The sequence below is a fragment of the Micrasema longulum genome, unplaced genomic scaffold (genome assembly GCF_059751315.1).
Source record: "Micrasema longulum isolate JH-2025_06_02 unplaced genomic scaffold, ASM5975131v1 h1tg000644l, whole genome shotgun sequence".
In the NCBI taxonomy this organism is placed as follows: Eukaryota; Metazoa; Arthropoda; class Insecta; order Trichoptera; family Brachycentridae; genus Micrasema; species Micrasema longulum.
In genome coordinates, this window is record NW_028277840.1 from 252,748 (window position 1) to 268,453 (window position 15,706).

Below are 15,706 nucleotides of genomic sequence, written 5' to 3' on the forward strand. Positions count from 1 at the left end.
CAGTGATCAGGGATAACTCGAGAAGATTTTAAGCGCTGACGGATTGAAGGAAAAAAATGCAAGGTAACCCTCCCTGAAGGGGAAGATTCCCATCACGATTGAGAATTTCAATTTCACAAGCAAAAATTATGACAGTACGTCAACTAATATATTTTAATGTAATGTTTTTTGTTCATAAAATGATTAATGGTTATACCTCAAAAGGTTTTTTCTAATCAATGAGAACACGTATATAAAACAAGAAATAAACATGAAGTAAGACTACCATTTCGTAGGAAAACAAGTACACAGAACTCATTGATGCACCGAGCTGTACAGTTATATAATAAGGAAATACCATTGGAAATAAGAGAGCAAAAAAATATTATTTCATTTAAATGTCAATTAAAAAAACATGTGTTTAGCAGATAAGTTTTAAAAGTAATCTTATTCGTGTTAGCTTTATAGAAGTTTTCTTTTTAAGTGTACGTATATCGTTTGAAAAATGTTAATAATTAGTATATGTTTTAATAATAATTAGATATAAGTTAATATTAGGACATTCATTTATTATGTTTGTACTATTTAAAGACAAAATAAAAAAAATAATAAAAAAAAATTGGGAACAACAAAGGGTCTAACATCGCTTGGAACCGAGTTGTTCTAAATTTTGGAAAAATTTGTGCGTGGAAAGTAAAGTAAATACATATACAATCCATGAATATTATGAGGAGTTTTTTAATTGTGTTGATACTTTTAACATAACAGCATACTTGATTACTTGGTTTATTATTTATTATGTAGATTAACATAAAAAATTTTTTTAATTGGCTCTGGTATTGCTAATATATTTCATCTTATATTTTATGTAATAGCTGTAAGAATTCCGAATAAAATAAAATAAATAAGTTAGTAAAAATATTTATAGTATATGTTTTGAAAAGCACTAATTTACCTCGATTTTATTCTCAATTCACACGGCGGCTCGTCTTTTGACAGATCGAATGAGTTATGAAAAAATTTCAACGTAAAACCGGGGTTATAAAAATGTTGAATGGGGGGAATATTTGAAAGAAAATGTATGGAAAAAAAATGGGACCTAAATATTTCTGTGTAAAAAGCGGGAGAATGTAGAATCGAGGATCGTGAAAACGAGGTTTGACTGTAAATGCATTTAAAATCAGATTGATTGTACTTGAAACATATTACTTTCACATCATTCGGTATTTCAAATACAGTTTGAGTTGGATACTACTCATACATTATACAGAGTAATAGAGAAAGTCTCAGCAAGATTGCACTTTATTCATCTTTTAATGAGAATGCCAGATAAGTGAAAGAAAAAATGGCATTGACAAGCGGTGGATTTCTCAAAAACGTTTTCCCTCTCTGTTAAAATAAATTTAAATATGAATAACTCCCTAGGGAGGAAATCCAGCCAGTCTGCAAGCGTTTGCACATACTCAAACATTGTTGAATTAACTACCTGGTAAAAGAAGAGGTAAAAAAATTGGAAAATTGTTTTCAGGCGTTGCCTAGTAGGTGATTTGGTTGAGCCGGATGAATCTCACCCGCGTGATAAAGGTTTCAGCTCTTTTACTTCACAAAAGTCAACAGTTGGAAGAGTTGAGGAAATGTGGATGTTCAAACATGGGCAGAATGGTGAGTGTTACACAGCGTGTAAAGTGGCCACTTAAACCAGCCAACGACAGGTCATAAGCCCTGTAAATGCCTAGACTTCCATATTCCCTTCTCGAAAACGTTTTCCCTCTCTGTTGAAATAAATTTTAATATGAATAACTCCCTAGGGAGGAAATCCAGCCAGTCTGCAAGCATTTGGACATACTCAAACATTGTGGAATAAAAAGAAGTTACTCCTTTTTTTCAAGCCCCCTCAAAATTCACAAGGAATATTCAAATTTAAAATACGTAATTGTAAAAGGCCACTCATGTTCCAGCTCACGAGGCGTTAGTGTCAATGGATGCTATTCAAGCTGGGTTTGAATTGAAAAAGAAATATTATAATTTTTATGATTTATCAAAATATTACAATTTTGGGCCATTTTCAACAAGTTATAAACACAATGTTTTGAGTTTGTCCAAATTTTAGACTGAAGACTCATTAACAAATTATAACAGAGATGGAGAACATTTAAGAGAAGGTTATATGGAAGTCTAGACATTTACAGGGCTTATGATCTGTCATTGGCTCGTTTAAGTGCCCACTTTACACACTGCAATATTCACCATTTTGTTTTGAACATCCATACTTCTTAAATTCTTCCATCTGTTTATTTTCGTGAAGTTAAAGAGCCAAAACCTTTATTATTGTGAAGAGAGATTCATCTGATCGAATTATTTTGTCTAAAAACATTAGGACAAATTCAAAATATTGTAATAAAACCAACTGGTCCAAGAAGAACTTTAAAAATTAGAAAATTGTTTTCTGGCGTTGTCTAATAAGTGAAATAATTCGATCAGATGAATCTCTTCACAACAATAAAGGTTTCAGCTCTTTAACTTCACTAAAATCAACATAAGAAAGAGTTGAGGAAATAAGTATGTTTTTTTTATTTTTTTGTTTGTTTATTTTTCCATAAATATATTTACGTAGAATTTTAGTTACAAAAATACACTTTAAAAAAATACATTTTAAAATTAAGCTACAACATAAATTGGAAAAAATGCCCACAAAGACTAGCGTCTGAGCGTGGGCCATTCATTTTTTAATGATTAATAAGTTTATAGCATATAAATATGGTATGACATGACCATGAAAAGAAAGGAAAAGAAAAGAAAAAGAAAATTAATATATGCTGATATTACAAAAACAGGATTTATTTACAGTATGCATTTTATTTTTAATCTTAACTATTTTTTTAAAAAAGGTGTTATTAGCAGAATGGTGAATGTTACAGTGTGTAAAGTGGCCACTTAAACCAGCTAATGGCAGGTCATTAGCCCTGTAAATGCCTAGACTTCCATATTGCCCTCTCTTAAATGTTCTCCATCTCTGTTGCAATTTGTTAAAGTTATAAATGACTCACTATTAGAATATATTGGAACACTTGGACCTCTAATGCGCGGACCACAATCCGATTCAATGTATCTCTATTTAAACATGTTAATAAAGAATACAAATTATTATTTTTTTTTTTAATTAATTACATTTACAGCCCAAATCAATTACAACACTTACAGAAAGGTCTATCTCCGTACTACGTTTCTCTAATGGAGACAGATTAAGAGATTGCTTTATTTCAACAAAGGAATAATCACCCCTTTGCAATCCGAGCAACCGTGCCACTTTTCTTAGAAAACGGCGCTGGACAGACGCGATATGGTCAATTTGAGTTCCCATGGAATGGACGCTAAATTGGAGAAACATATTCGTCGAGTAAACAGTAAAGTGTTTTGATGGTATTAATATTTTTGATGTCCCCGGTCATTCTAATGATAAAACCAAATACGACAATCCTAAATGATTATCACAACTGAAAAGATAAGTAGTAAAAACAATTACCAGAGATGAAAAATTAACTTCTTTCAATTAAATACACTATTGGAGATCGATTGCTGAAAGAAACTGGCACACGAGATGATTATTCAATATATTTTACCACGAAAATAACATTTGATACTTAGAACCATGCGTGTAATTATTTTTCCGATAGAATAGACAATATTATTTGGAACAGTTGTACACACATGTTCAAATCGGAAAGAGAATGCATCAGTCGTTTGTTGGATAAATTCCGTTCAAATTAATCTATGCAATTACGTTTTTGTATTTAATTCTAATTTCTAAGCAGATGGCGTCTGTTTATTCAAGTGCACATATACTTGTATGGAATACACAAGAAATGAACTGTCACTTCTCGGTCGATCTAAATGAACAGATACGCAAGAGGAATAAATGCACGAAAAGTACATATTTACATCAACAATTTATTTTAATGAACATTAAAAAGTATTTATGTAATTTTGCATCTTAAAGTAGTAGACATATAAAAAAATTAAACACGTATTCTAATAATAACACGGTATTATTAATTTAGACATAATTAGAAGTACACTTTCGTAAGTCTAAATTTGGCTATTTTGAGTTATGAATGCAGTTTAACCACATTCCGTATACAGTCATACATCTTCTGAAGCACGTGTGCCGATTATTCTCACTTTTGACACGTCCATCTTCAAGTAATTGTTAAATTCGATCATGCAATGTCTCCCAGTCTTCCTCGTTTTCTGCATCCATCAACATATGCATCGTGAATCTCTTTAGCCATTATTTTGCTGACGATTCTCTCTACAAGTTCAAACCAATGCAGAACGCCTTTCTTGATTTTGTCGATATGCTTAATTCAGCCTTACATAATCTACAGATCTTGACATTTGTGCATCTGTCGTACATAGTTTTAGCATTTTTTACCCGAGGGATCTCATTTCAATCATTTTTCATCTTCAAGTACTTGTATTAGGTCATCTCATGTCTTTCTAGGTCTTTCTCGTTTTCTGCATCCATCAACATTTGCAATATATAAATTTTGCTTCATCGGTTGTGACAACACCCCATTCGCTCTACATACAAACATACAAACCAGGGGCGTGCGGTGGGGTTTTTGATTAGAGAAGGAATTAATATAGTAATTGGTATATAATAATACACTGCCCTTAAGAAATTAAAAACAAACTAAATACTTTATACATATGATTAGAAATGAAAACAATATTTTTACATATTTAGTAATAAATTGTAATAACAAATTAAGCAACTTCACTATATATACTATTATAAAGAACTGCGAAGTATTTTGTGGCATTATATTTTATTTGACAAAAATGCAGTGAAACCAAAATAAATATTATCTTGTTAAAAAACATGGCTTTTCAACGAAATGGAATTGGTCATTATTTAAACCCGAAAAATCAACTTACGTAGTAGATTATAAACTTTTTTCTTATAACAAATCAACATTATAGTGATGTAATGTTTGAATTAAATTTTAGATTTTATTTTGTATTCCTACTCTACCACAAAAAATTATTAAACTATTATGTCCAGCGCCAAAATACCAAAATCGCATCTCTGTGCTGCGCGGCGCGTGCATTCGCATCACATGGAAAATAATGTATTGGTATGTTTCGATTGCTTCCGCTGCCTAGTGAGGATTTAAGTCCGCGCCTGCGCCCGGACTGCGCGTTCAGTACGGCGCTGGAACGGAATTTCGAATATGCTTCCATCGCGATCGTTCTTTAAATCGATACACAGCCAGCCAGTAACAAGTACTTGCCGATCAGTACGCGCATGACAGCGCTGGTAAATGGGTGTGCGGGAGGCTACGTTGCTTTTTAACATATTTTTTAAAGGCGATAGTAAAATTCCTTCACAATTTATCGCGATTATTGATAAAATTATTATTACATAATTTGTTTATGGTAATCTTAATGTTAGGTATTATGACTGATAATTAATTTATTAAATATATGCTATTTTATAAACATTATTTGCCAAAATTTAGGGGAACCAATGGTTCCATGCGTTCATTTGGGTAAATCTTGAGAACGTAACTTAATATTTCTGTTTCCCATTTAAAAGAAAATGTATTTATGTAAAATGAATATTTATTGCGTCCAGAATGTATCTAATTATTGTTTACACTGTGCCTCTTATCAGCCTTTCTCACTGTTTCATGCTTTGCAATCACAATTTCAAAGTACAAGTTGGCATTCAATAACAGCTTACAATTTTTAAAAATTGTTAATCAAATCTGGACCCTCGTAACAAGTTCAAGATAATATTTTGAATGTGGAGATATGTGCTTCACGACAGGGTGGATGAAAAATGCAGTTATGTGTTTGAAAACCAGAACCCAAAATGAATGTTTTCCAATCAATGGCTGCTCTCAGGTGAAAAATCAAATTATGTCGGTATATTTTAGTGAAGACAGATAAATGAAATTTGTATTCTTTATTTTGTATCAATTAAAAAAGAGGAGTGGTGTGTAACAAAAAGTATATAATTTCATTGACAAACAACAATTTATAAGTAAGGCACTATCTTAAGTTAATTCTTTGAACTCATTTCAAACTGGAACAGTGCGTTCATCACAAATGGCTTTGACAAATTACAACAGGGATGGAGAACATTTTAGAGCAGGGAATATGGAAGTCTAGGCATTTACAGGGCTCATGACCTGTCATTGGCTGGTTTAAGTGGCCGCTTTACACACTGTGTAACATTCACCATTTTGCCTATGTATTTCATCCCTGTTGTAATTTGTTGACCTTAATGACTCCCTGGGGGGTGAAATCCGGTCTTTGTCTACAAATATTTGGACAAACTAGAAATATTGTAATAAAACCAACGGGTCCAAAAAGAAATTTAAAAATTGTTTTCAGGCGTTGCCTAGAATGTGAAATAATTTGATCATATGTACAACAATAAAGGTTTCAGCTATTTAAGTTTAAAAAATTCAACAGATGGAAAAATTAAAAAAATATGGATGTTTAAACATAGGAAAAATGCTGAATGTTGCAGTGTGTAAAGTGGCCACTTAAACCAGCCAATGACAGGTCATAAGCCCTGTAAATGCCTAGACTTCCATATTACTTTCACTTAAATGTTCTCCATCTCTGTTGTAATTTGTTAATCTTAATGACTCCCTAGGGGGAGATATCCAGTCTTTTGTCTACAAACATTTGGACAAACTCAAATTATTGTGTTTAGAACTTGTTGAAAATGGCCCCAAAATAGTAATATTTTGATAAATCCTACGCAAAGTTACAGTACTGAAACGTTCTCGCCGCTACGGCTAAGAGGGAATCGGCCAACGAGGAAATTCAGTGTTACTAGAAATTGGATACATTTTTTTTTTTCTTACGCGAGTAAAAAAACGCATTTAATTGTACAGCCAAGTTCCTCGAAAAAGTATGAAAAAAAAAAAATTTAAAAAAAAATCTACTTTGAATGACGTCACTGGTTCTTCCGAATCAACCAATGATAGTGTTGTGATAGATTTCTGGTTTACGGAAAAAACCCACCAATCAACTGATATCACCGAAGAAAACTTGTGACGCACAGGCAGAGTATTTTCAAAATCACAAAACTTTTAAAATTCGTAGCTCTGATAATAATTTTTTTTTTTAATAAAATGGCGATGCATAATAAATTGCAAGCTTTTGCCAATGTCATGTTGAATTATTTTATAAACCTGATACTACAATACATAAAAATATATATGTATAGAGTGGAGCGGTGGTGTGGGGGGTTGAAGAAGCCACTTACTCACTAATGGTTGAGAGAACACAGAAGAAGTTTCTTCATTACCTCTACATGAGAGAGTATGGATACTACCCATTGCAGTACCCAGCATTGTTCCTTTAAGGTGTGTTCGGTATCACAAGTTTGCGGGCCAGGAGGAGCATTGTCTGGTTTATGATGGCCTTTAAACTTCTGAACGGGTTAATTTACAAACCTAATATTTTGGAGCGCATTAAATTATATGTACCGAGCAACTATTTAAGAGCTAGGCAACACAGACAATTTGTTTTTCCAGAATGCAGGACAAATTTACCGTTGTTGATGCCTGTGGGGAGAATGATTGGTCTGTTGAACAGCCTACTGAGAGAGGTGGATCTTTTTCATGCTGGGATTACAAGCTTTAGACTCTTCCTCTCCAACTATGTATCATAATGTGTATTAGTGACTCAAGATTGTTTCTTTTTTTTTAAAGGAATAACATAATAATAATAATAATAAGGAGGGGATATGGAAGGAGGTAGTGAAAAATACACCACAACACCCAGACCAATTGAGAAAAAATCTTTCTCGGATTTTTTCTTACTACTGGCGGAGATCGAACCCGCGATGCCAGTTTCACAGTTGGCTGCCTTACCAAATGTGCCACGGCGCCTGTCTATTAATTATGAGTTTGTTTACTATTGTTTTTATGGACCTTAATAATCTATTGTGCTTTTTTTATATCATGTTTTGTAGATACCTAATATATCATTTATGTACATTGTAATTGGCAGGAGTTCTATATTGTACATTTAAATAAATATATTTTTTTTAATTTTTGGCTTAGTTTGATAGTCTATTGACAAATAAAAATAATTAAAAAACCACCAAACTTCTTAATTTTTGCACAAACATTCTATATTTCAAAAGCTTTTGTCGACTACGATCTAAATAATGTATTTTTTTATGTTTAAAGCATTAACTTTGTGGCCAAACATTTTAACTAATGTTAGTAAATATTAGTATATAACCACTTACCGACTTTAAAAGAAAAGAAAAAAAAGTCAGTAAGTGATTATACATTAATATTTACTAACATTAGTTAAATAATGTATCTTTATAGCTAAAAATTAATTTAGTAAAATCAAATATAAACAAAATAAAACAAAGCATGGAGAATACAAAAACAATAAGTGGCCAATTGTAATATATAATGAAGTTAGTGGAATGAAATATTTAGGTGTAATGAAGGATTCAAACTTAAATTTTTAAAACAAAATATTAGGAGGGTAAGGAAAAAAAACTGCAATTTTTTTTTTTTTTTACAAAAGGAATAAACCCGCTAATCCTCTATTCTAGAGGCTTGTCAGCAGGTGGGAAAGAAAGGATGTGGAAGAAAGTTATGAATAATACACCACACCGTTGGCCGTTTAACCAATTGCGCTACGGCGTTCGCCTTTAGGAATTAGTCATTTTTTTTATGAGGATTCATGCAAATTATTTATAACACAATTATCGAACCACACATTAACTACTGTGGTAACATACTATTTTTATCAAACCAAAAACTAATTAAATGTGTATATAAAACAAAGTTTTAAGAGATATTTTGAAAAAAAAGATACACAAGAGTAAAGTTGATGTTAAATGAATTACAAATACTTAAATGTAGTTGAATAATATGGACAGAATATTGGAAAAAAAATATCAAGTTGATTTGAACATGATCATAATAGGTACCAGAGAAAAGGTGAAATTTAGACCTATTGAGAAAGAAGGCAAAGTCACAGAATTCAATTTTATGTAAGGCAATAAAACAGTATTATGGTATGGGTAAAAAACATCTATGAAGAAGAAAAAAAAAAATGGTAAATGAAAATGTCAAGAGATTTAGTGATCTAGAGTAAAACCATTTTATCACCTCGATCTTGCTAGGACTCGAACCTGGCACCTCAGGGGTTGTAGGCGAGAGCTCTTACCAGCCACGGGGCGGACTAATCTCCGCTAGATTTCCTTTTCAGAATTTTTCCATCGAGTGGAAAACACCCGTCTTGAAGATGCCGCGAAAACGATAAAACTGATCGTTGGTTATTCCGAATTTGAGGATTTATGACATAAGTAATAAATATTGTCATTCTACATATTAAATTATCAAATTAAAAAACATGATTTATGGAAGACCACAATTAACTTTAATAATACCTGCTTAATGCTGCTGACAAAACCCTTGTTTTAATAATTAATATTGAATTTTTGGTCGATAAGTTACAATGATTAAAATATTTTTAAACTGTCAAACTCAAATGTCTCGCATTATAGTTTGAGTACTTATTTAAACAGGTGGTAAACATTGATTCATGGCAGAATTTAAATTGAGTTCAGAAGTTAAACTGGCAAAGTAATTGAATAATAATAGGCTTATCTATGTAGCTTATACTAAAAATAATATACTCATTTCGACATTTGATGCTATGTAGTAAATGAATTAATGACTTATTTCTACACAAACACTGATAAATACTTAAATGTTCGAAACAATAAGTTTTTTTATCTATTAAAATATAATTCGAGATAAAGGTTCAACTGTATAAGATATGAGTTCATACAATAGTTGCTTTTGGAAAGTTTGTAATCTGTTTCTTTCAGCCATCTTTCTTAATTATACGAATAATAGCATAATTACATCCATATCACATGAAACAGTTAGGTACTGTGGGAAGGTATCTACCCACTGTAAATCAATGTTATATTCAATAAAACTCACAAAGTAGGTTATTATTTATACAAGTGATGGATAGAAAACAAATGAATAATTCAAAAATCCAATTTTTTGTATAATGTAGGTACTTTTGTTTTTAGGAATGTGGAATGTGGCAAGATGGGAAATTTGCATAATTTCTAGTGACATGTCAGTTGTGTTTGGGATTGTGGCTGGTTTGTGGTAAATTAGGTAATGAGGTGCGTTTAGGAAATAAATAATATTGACGATTACCGTTTTTACTTTTACAACAGGATGATTTGGAGACGTGTGTGCGTCGCTGTCCCCATCAGCTGTTTCATTTTCGGTAGCTGCACTCTCTCCTACACTTTCAAAATCGAATTGATCCGAACTTTGGTCCTCCTTGGCTATATCGGAACTCCCTAATACACTGCCATATTTGCTGACATCCGTGCTATCATCTGTCATCATTTCTTTACCATCTTCCGCAGTACCACTCGCGACAAATATATCATTTGAAAATATTAATTATAACGCGCGCGATTCCCGCAATAAAATACAAAAAACTGGAACACGACGGCGATTTTCCGAATTTACGTTAATTTTTCTACGCCATCGCCCGACGCACCGAGGGAGATGCTGCCGTCAACTTTTACATTCTTTCGATAAAAAGATAAATCCGTACGAAAGTGGAACACAAATTACATCTTTCGAATTAGAATAGATTAGAACTCGATCGCGGCCGAACATACTTTGAAACCTCTAAAAGTGTACATGTCTAATAACGGATTATAAAAATACAACTAGATCAGGTATGCATTCGTATAAGATTTACCCACGTAATTAGAACATTAGTAACATTTTTGTTTGTAGGCACTGCTTGACCTCAAAAGCTTTCGTAACTTATCTAAGACCAAGACGTTTCTCCGAGTAAGAGCAGTGGGATTACGAGAACGCGAATCGAGGCGGAAGGCGATGTTTTACGAAAGTCGAGACGTTTCCGCGGCACATATGACCGTCATTTTTAATAATTTCACACGCACAAATGAGAGAACACAGAACACGCCATAACAGAAGAAAAACTACTTGTGTTTTGTTGAAAAGAGATAGCATTCGTCATCTCTTGTTGACATCAGTTGACAGCTCATACTTGTAATGTTTATTACACAACGGTAAAGTAGGTCTCTGCTATAGGTACTAGAGCGGGTAGGCGGGAGCGGGAGACATTTTGTTCATATTTGAGGAAGCGAGAAGACAGCGGTAATGGAATGCGCCGGGGATTTTGGGCAGATACTGGTTTCAATAACAACTAACAACTTGTCAGTGCTTCTGACTACCATTGCCAAGTGCATTATACCATTTGTGGCGCAACACGCAACTAAGTATTCTACGCATACACATACATACATTCCCACCGCGCGTATAATCATAATATCGTAATGTTGAGTGCTACTTTACTTACTTTGAGATTCTAAAAAGAATGTACTGCTGTTACGAGCGAGGGAGTGTCTTCTCCGTCACACGTTGCAAGAATAATCAAATATTTTAATTGATTCGAGCTGTTTTTATTGATAGTTAAACATAAAACATATTTGTAGCAATAACGTTTACCATAAGTCTAGTTTACACGCAATTACATTGCGAGTTTCGTAATATAAGCCGACGTGAATCTGCCAGGAATCTAATAAGAATATTTGCTTTCTAAGAATATTTACTGCTTTCTAAATTGTCCATATTTATAATTTTCTTCAAGTAAGTTCTATGAAATGATATCGTCAGATGCGTAATTACATCAATAATCTATGTTTACATCTATAAGGAATTGGTAGATTCTATTTTGTATTTTTCTTTTTGCATAAAAATAATCTGAAGTTTTTTTTTTTAAATGCATAGGATGTAAATCAGTTTGTACATAATTTTATTATGAGTTGAATCGAAACTTTATTTATTTGTGAAACTTTTGTTTAAATAAATTTAATGAAAACTCTGTTTCAGATTCTCCCTTATTTCGTTATTTCAGTATTTGGGTATTTATAATATGTATATAATAAGTAGGTATATATATTAGTAAGTACATTATTTTGTACGGTTTTTCAATTTAAAAAAAAATAGGTAACATTTTTAAGTCTTTGTTGCGCAGTTTAATAATTTATATGCCTATTAGGATAGATTTAATAAAAATCTAAATATACATCGAAAATAATATTAACTTTTGAAAGAAATGTACTATTTTTGTTTTTATGCGAAACAAGATTTTTATTTAGAATTTCATTTTTTAATTTCACGCTCTTATATGGCTCGCGTGACGTCATCATTCTCCGCCAGGTGATTGGCCCATTTGAGAGAATTTGAATTCCACTTGTTCATTATTCTGAATTTAAATACAAAAAACATAGAATTAAGAATAGTCAAAAACGATTAACAATTGAAATAAATTATCAAAATGGGCATTTCACATCCCCCTTCCGGCACTCAGTGGTGCATAGGGCATCTCTACATGAGGGAGGATTGTTATTATCAGTGGCTCTATCCCAGTGCATTCCTCTCGGGTATGTTTGGGACCAACATTTACAACTTAGAAGGAGTGGATCCATCACACTTTTTTCATTTTTTCAGAATAATAAGTGATTTTATCAAGATCTCTGTCATTTTAGAGAGGATTAATTTTTGTGTTCCTGATGGTTATCTCTGACAGCGCCAGCACATACTGTTTTACCTCCCGGCTGCCAAAACCAACCACCCTCTGGTTACGCCGATTGGAAGAGCAGTCAACATTATTATCACTTTAGAGATTGACATCGTTCACATCAGTGAAACTGAGGTGTAACTATTTTTAAGAGGAAAATACTCGTGCTGTTGGAGAGTCTTAAGTCTTATCTTAAGAATGTCGAACCTATGCTCGAAGAATTCCTGGTTTGATACATTGTACCAATATAATGGCTTAAATATTTTATGTTATTTGTAATAAATGTTATTTTGGTAAAATAAATTAATTTGAATTTAAATATGAATTTTAATTGCATTTGTACACCAAATGCAGAGTATTTCGATTATCTGTTACTTAAAGGTAATATGATCAGTCTATGCTTCCAATGCCAGACCAGGGACAGTGAAATACTAACAGTGAACCTTTATAATCGCTTTACGCACTGTGTAACATTCGTCTGTTTGCAAAGACAGAGTGATGTGTCGTTCTATCCTACGGGGAAATGGCGTGATGGTTTGTTTGTTTTGTTTTGTTTGTAACATTCACCATTTTGCCTATGTTTAAACATTCATATTTCTTCAATTCTTCCAATTGATGATTTTTGTGAAATTAAAGATTTAAAACTTTTATTGTTGTGAATAGATTCATCTGACTGAATAACTGCACCTACTAGGCATCTGGCTGAATTATTTTACCTATTATAACTAACTGACTCTCTAGGGGGTGAAATCCGGTAACTGTCTACAAGCATTTGAACAAACTCAAAATATTGTTGATTCATAATTTTTTTTCTTTCCTTTCCATTTATTTAGGTTTGTGTTTCAGGAACCCTTTTTATTTGATTTTTTGTCTATTTCTGTATTGCTATATAAAAGTAAAATACGTCTTTTTATAATAATAGTTGTAAAAAGGGCTCTGCACCATTTAGTCTTTTAACAGGATTAAAAATTAATATTACTGTATCTAGACTGGCTCCCAAAGCGTAAGATTGATGACTTTATCTTCATGTAACAGATGATCCGCAGATACGCTGCATTTGCAGTGCTGATGCAGTGCCTTATAGATTGCTGGGTGTGGACAGGGAAATGATAATGATATTTTAAAAATATATTCCCAATTCTTCTAATTTTTTCAAAGAGTTTACTGTTTCAATGCTAATGCTTAACATTTTATTAGATTTAGATTGAAATTTAGTTGGTTAAAAAATTAGCACTTTAATAAACCTTTTGAAGAAGAATTAATTTTATTTTATTTTATTTAAACGCCCTAGCGGGCTTTTACATTATAAAAAATACACAGATATGGTAATTATAAACTACATAGTGATAGCGAGTATAAAATAAATGAATACAAGAATACCAATTCAATGGAATGAAATTGAAACAAATTAAACCATAAAAACAATTGGGTCTCAAACATAAAATGGCTAAATAACTCAATAAATTATTCTATCATTAATAAAAGTCTTTCTTTAAATTTGGATATTGAACAGTAAAAGATATCAATAGACCTAAATTCATTGCCAAGTTTGTGTAGTCTCTGAATAGGCTAGTGTATATAATAATTATTACTAGATTTGTTTTTATTAAATTGCGTTTTGTTTGTCTGACGGGTCCGAGTTAAAGGTATGTTAAATATTATGAGGCTCGTTAAATCAAGGACGTCACGACGGACAGCCATTCAAATTTTTATTAAAAATCATCAAGTTACCAACTGTCCGTCTACTAGATAATGATTTTAAGTTAAGTTTACACATTAAATAATTATAATCAATTTGTTCAAGGGGAATTGATAGTTTAAAACTTAAAAATGAAGAACTTCCTGTCAAAAGATTCTGAATATCCACCACCTCCAACTTACTGCTTCACGTAAATGGCTTGCTGTGCAGATATTTGATTCTGAAGGGAAAGGTTGTTTGTATGGTCATGTGGAGAGTGACAGATGAATGTCTTTGGTGTGGCTGATAAACTTTAATCTGTTCTACAGTGCAGAGCCTAAACCGTCACAACTCACATTTTGTCGTTTTTTTTTTAGCTATTTATTGATTCGTAATCAGCATTTAATAAGCTGTAAACAGCTTATTAACTTATTAACTATAAACTTTAGTTTATCCAACTCTTTTTTCACTACAACTGGTAGGTTATAAATTAAATACTTATCCTTGCAGCAACATCAAGTTTTCAGCCCATAAATGATTGAAATACTAAATAAAATGTGGTTTGCAAAAAATATTTTCGTTCGATTAAGTTGATTATTTTTATTTGTAAATACAACTGGTTTAAAAAAAACTACATCATAATTTAATAAATAAACCATAAAAAAAATATATGTGTGTTAATTATACTCAAAAAAATATATTGTATGATACAGCATATATTATGCCATCAGTTTTCTCAAAAAACCAACTATAACGCAGTAAATAAGTAACGCCTCATGAAACTGCATTTTGGCTGTAATTACTAAAATTACTTAATTAATAAATTGCTTTTAGTGATTACTAAAAGCAGTTTTTTTTTGTAGTATCAAGGTTTAATACCTACTGCATTTAAACTAATTTTGGGCAACGTTTTGTCTGCAGCGACTAATGTGAATTTAAAAAAATTAAAAATTAATGACTTTGACAGAACACTTTTTTCTCACAATTAATCATCATCATTATAGACTTATGGTGGAATGAAAAAAAATGGAGTTTTTATCAATATCATTGCGATTGACTTGCTTGAAAAGTTTCTTGCGTTTTTAAGGATTGCGCGGCAGTGTTACAAAAGCTGATTCAGTAGTACAAAAGTTTGGGGAGCTAGAGGTTGATTGAGAATCTGATGGTTCAAGTAACCGGCTGATACGGCCATCTGGATCTGTTGGACCAACATCCGTCGCTGGGCAGTACTAGGCTGACTACCGTCTCCGGATTGGTTTATGATTAATGTATTTTTAAACAAAAACTGACAGCTGAAATAGGTATCTTAGAAACTGGTTGACGAGTGTTTTTATTTACATTTTAATTATAAAACAATTCGTTTGATGTCCAGATTAAGAAATAAAATACTTTTAATATGAA

At 32.1% G+C, this 15,706-nt stretch overlaps 1 protein-coding gene and 1 long non-coding RNA gene across 4 annotated transcripts in view; one reads left to right on the forward strand and one right to left on the reverse strand.

Moving 5' to 3' along the window:
- LOC148279921 (uncharacterized) overlaps positions 1-10,412 on the reverse strand; it is a 34,203-nt gene extending 23,791 nt beyond the window's left edge. The window contains exon 1 of one of the 3 annotated variants that reach the window (XM_088229209.1): positions 10,224-10,412. In XM_088229209.1, coding sequence (XP_088085335.1) covers positions 10,224-10,412 — 189 coding nt within the window. Of the gene's footprint in view, positions 1-3,502; positions 3,641-10,214 lie in introns of those variants that run through there. The other 2 variants (XM_088229208.1, XM_088229210.1) reach the window with 2 other exon arrangements.
- Positions 10,413-11,559: 1,147 nt separating this feature from the next.
- Positions 11,560-12,946, forward strand: LOC148279922 (uncharacterized). The gene is made up of 2 exons (XR_015822752.1): positions 11,560-11,693; positions 12,558-12,946. It is a non-coding gene; the product is annotated as an uncharacterized LOC148279922 (long non-coding RNA).
- The last annotated feature ends 2,760 nt before the right edge of the window (positions 12,947-15,706 follow it).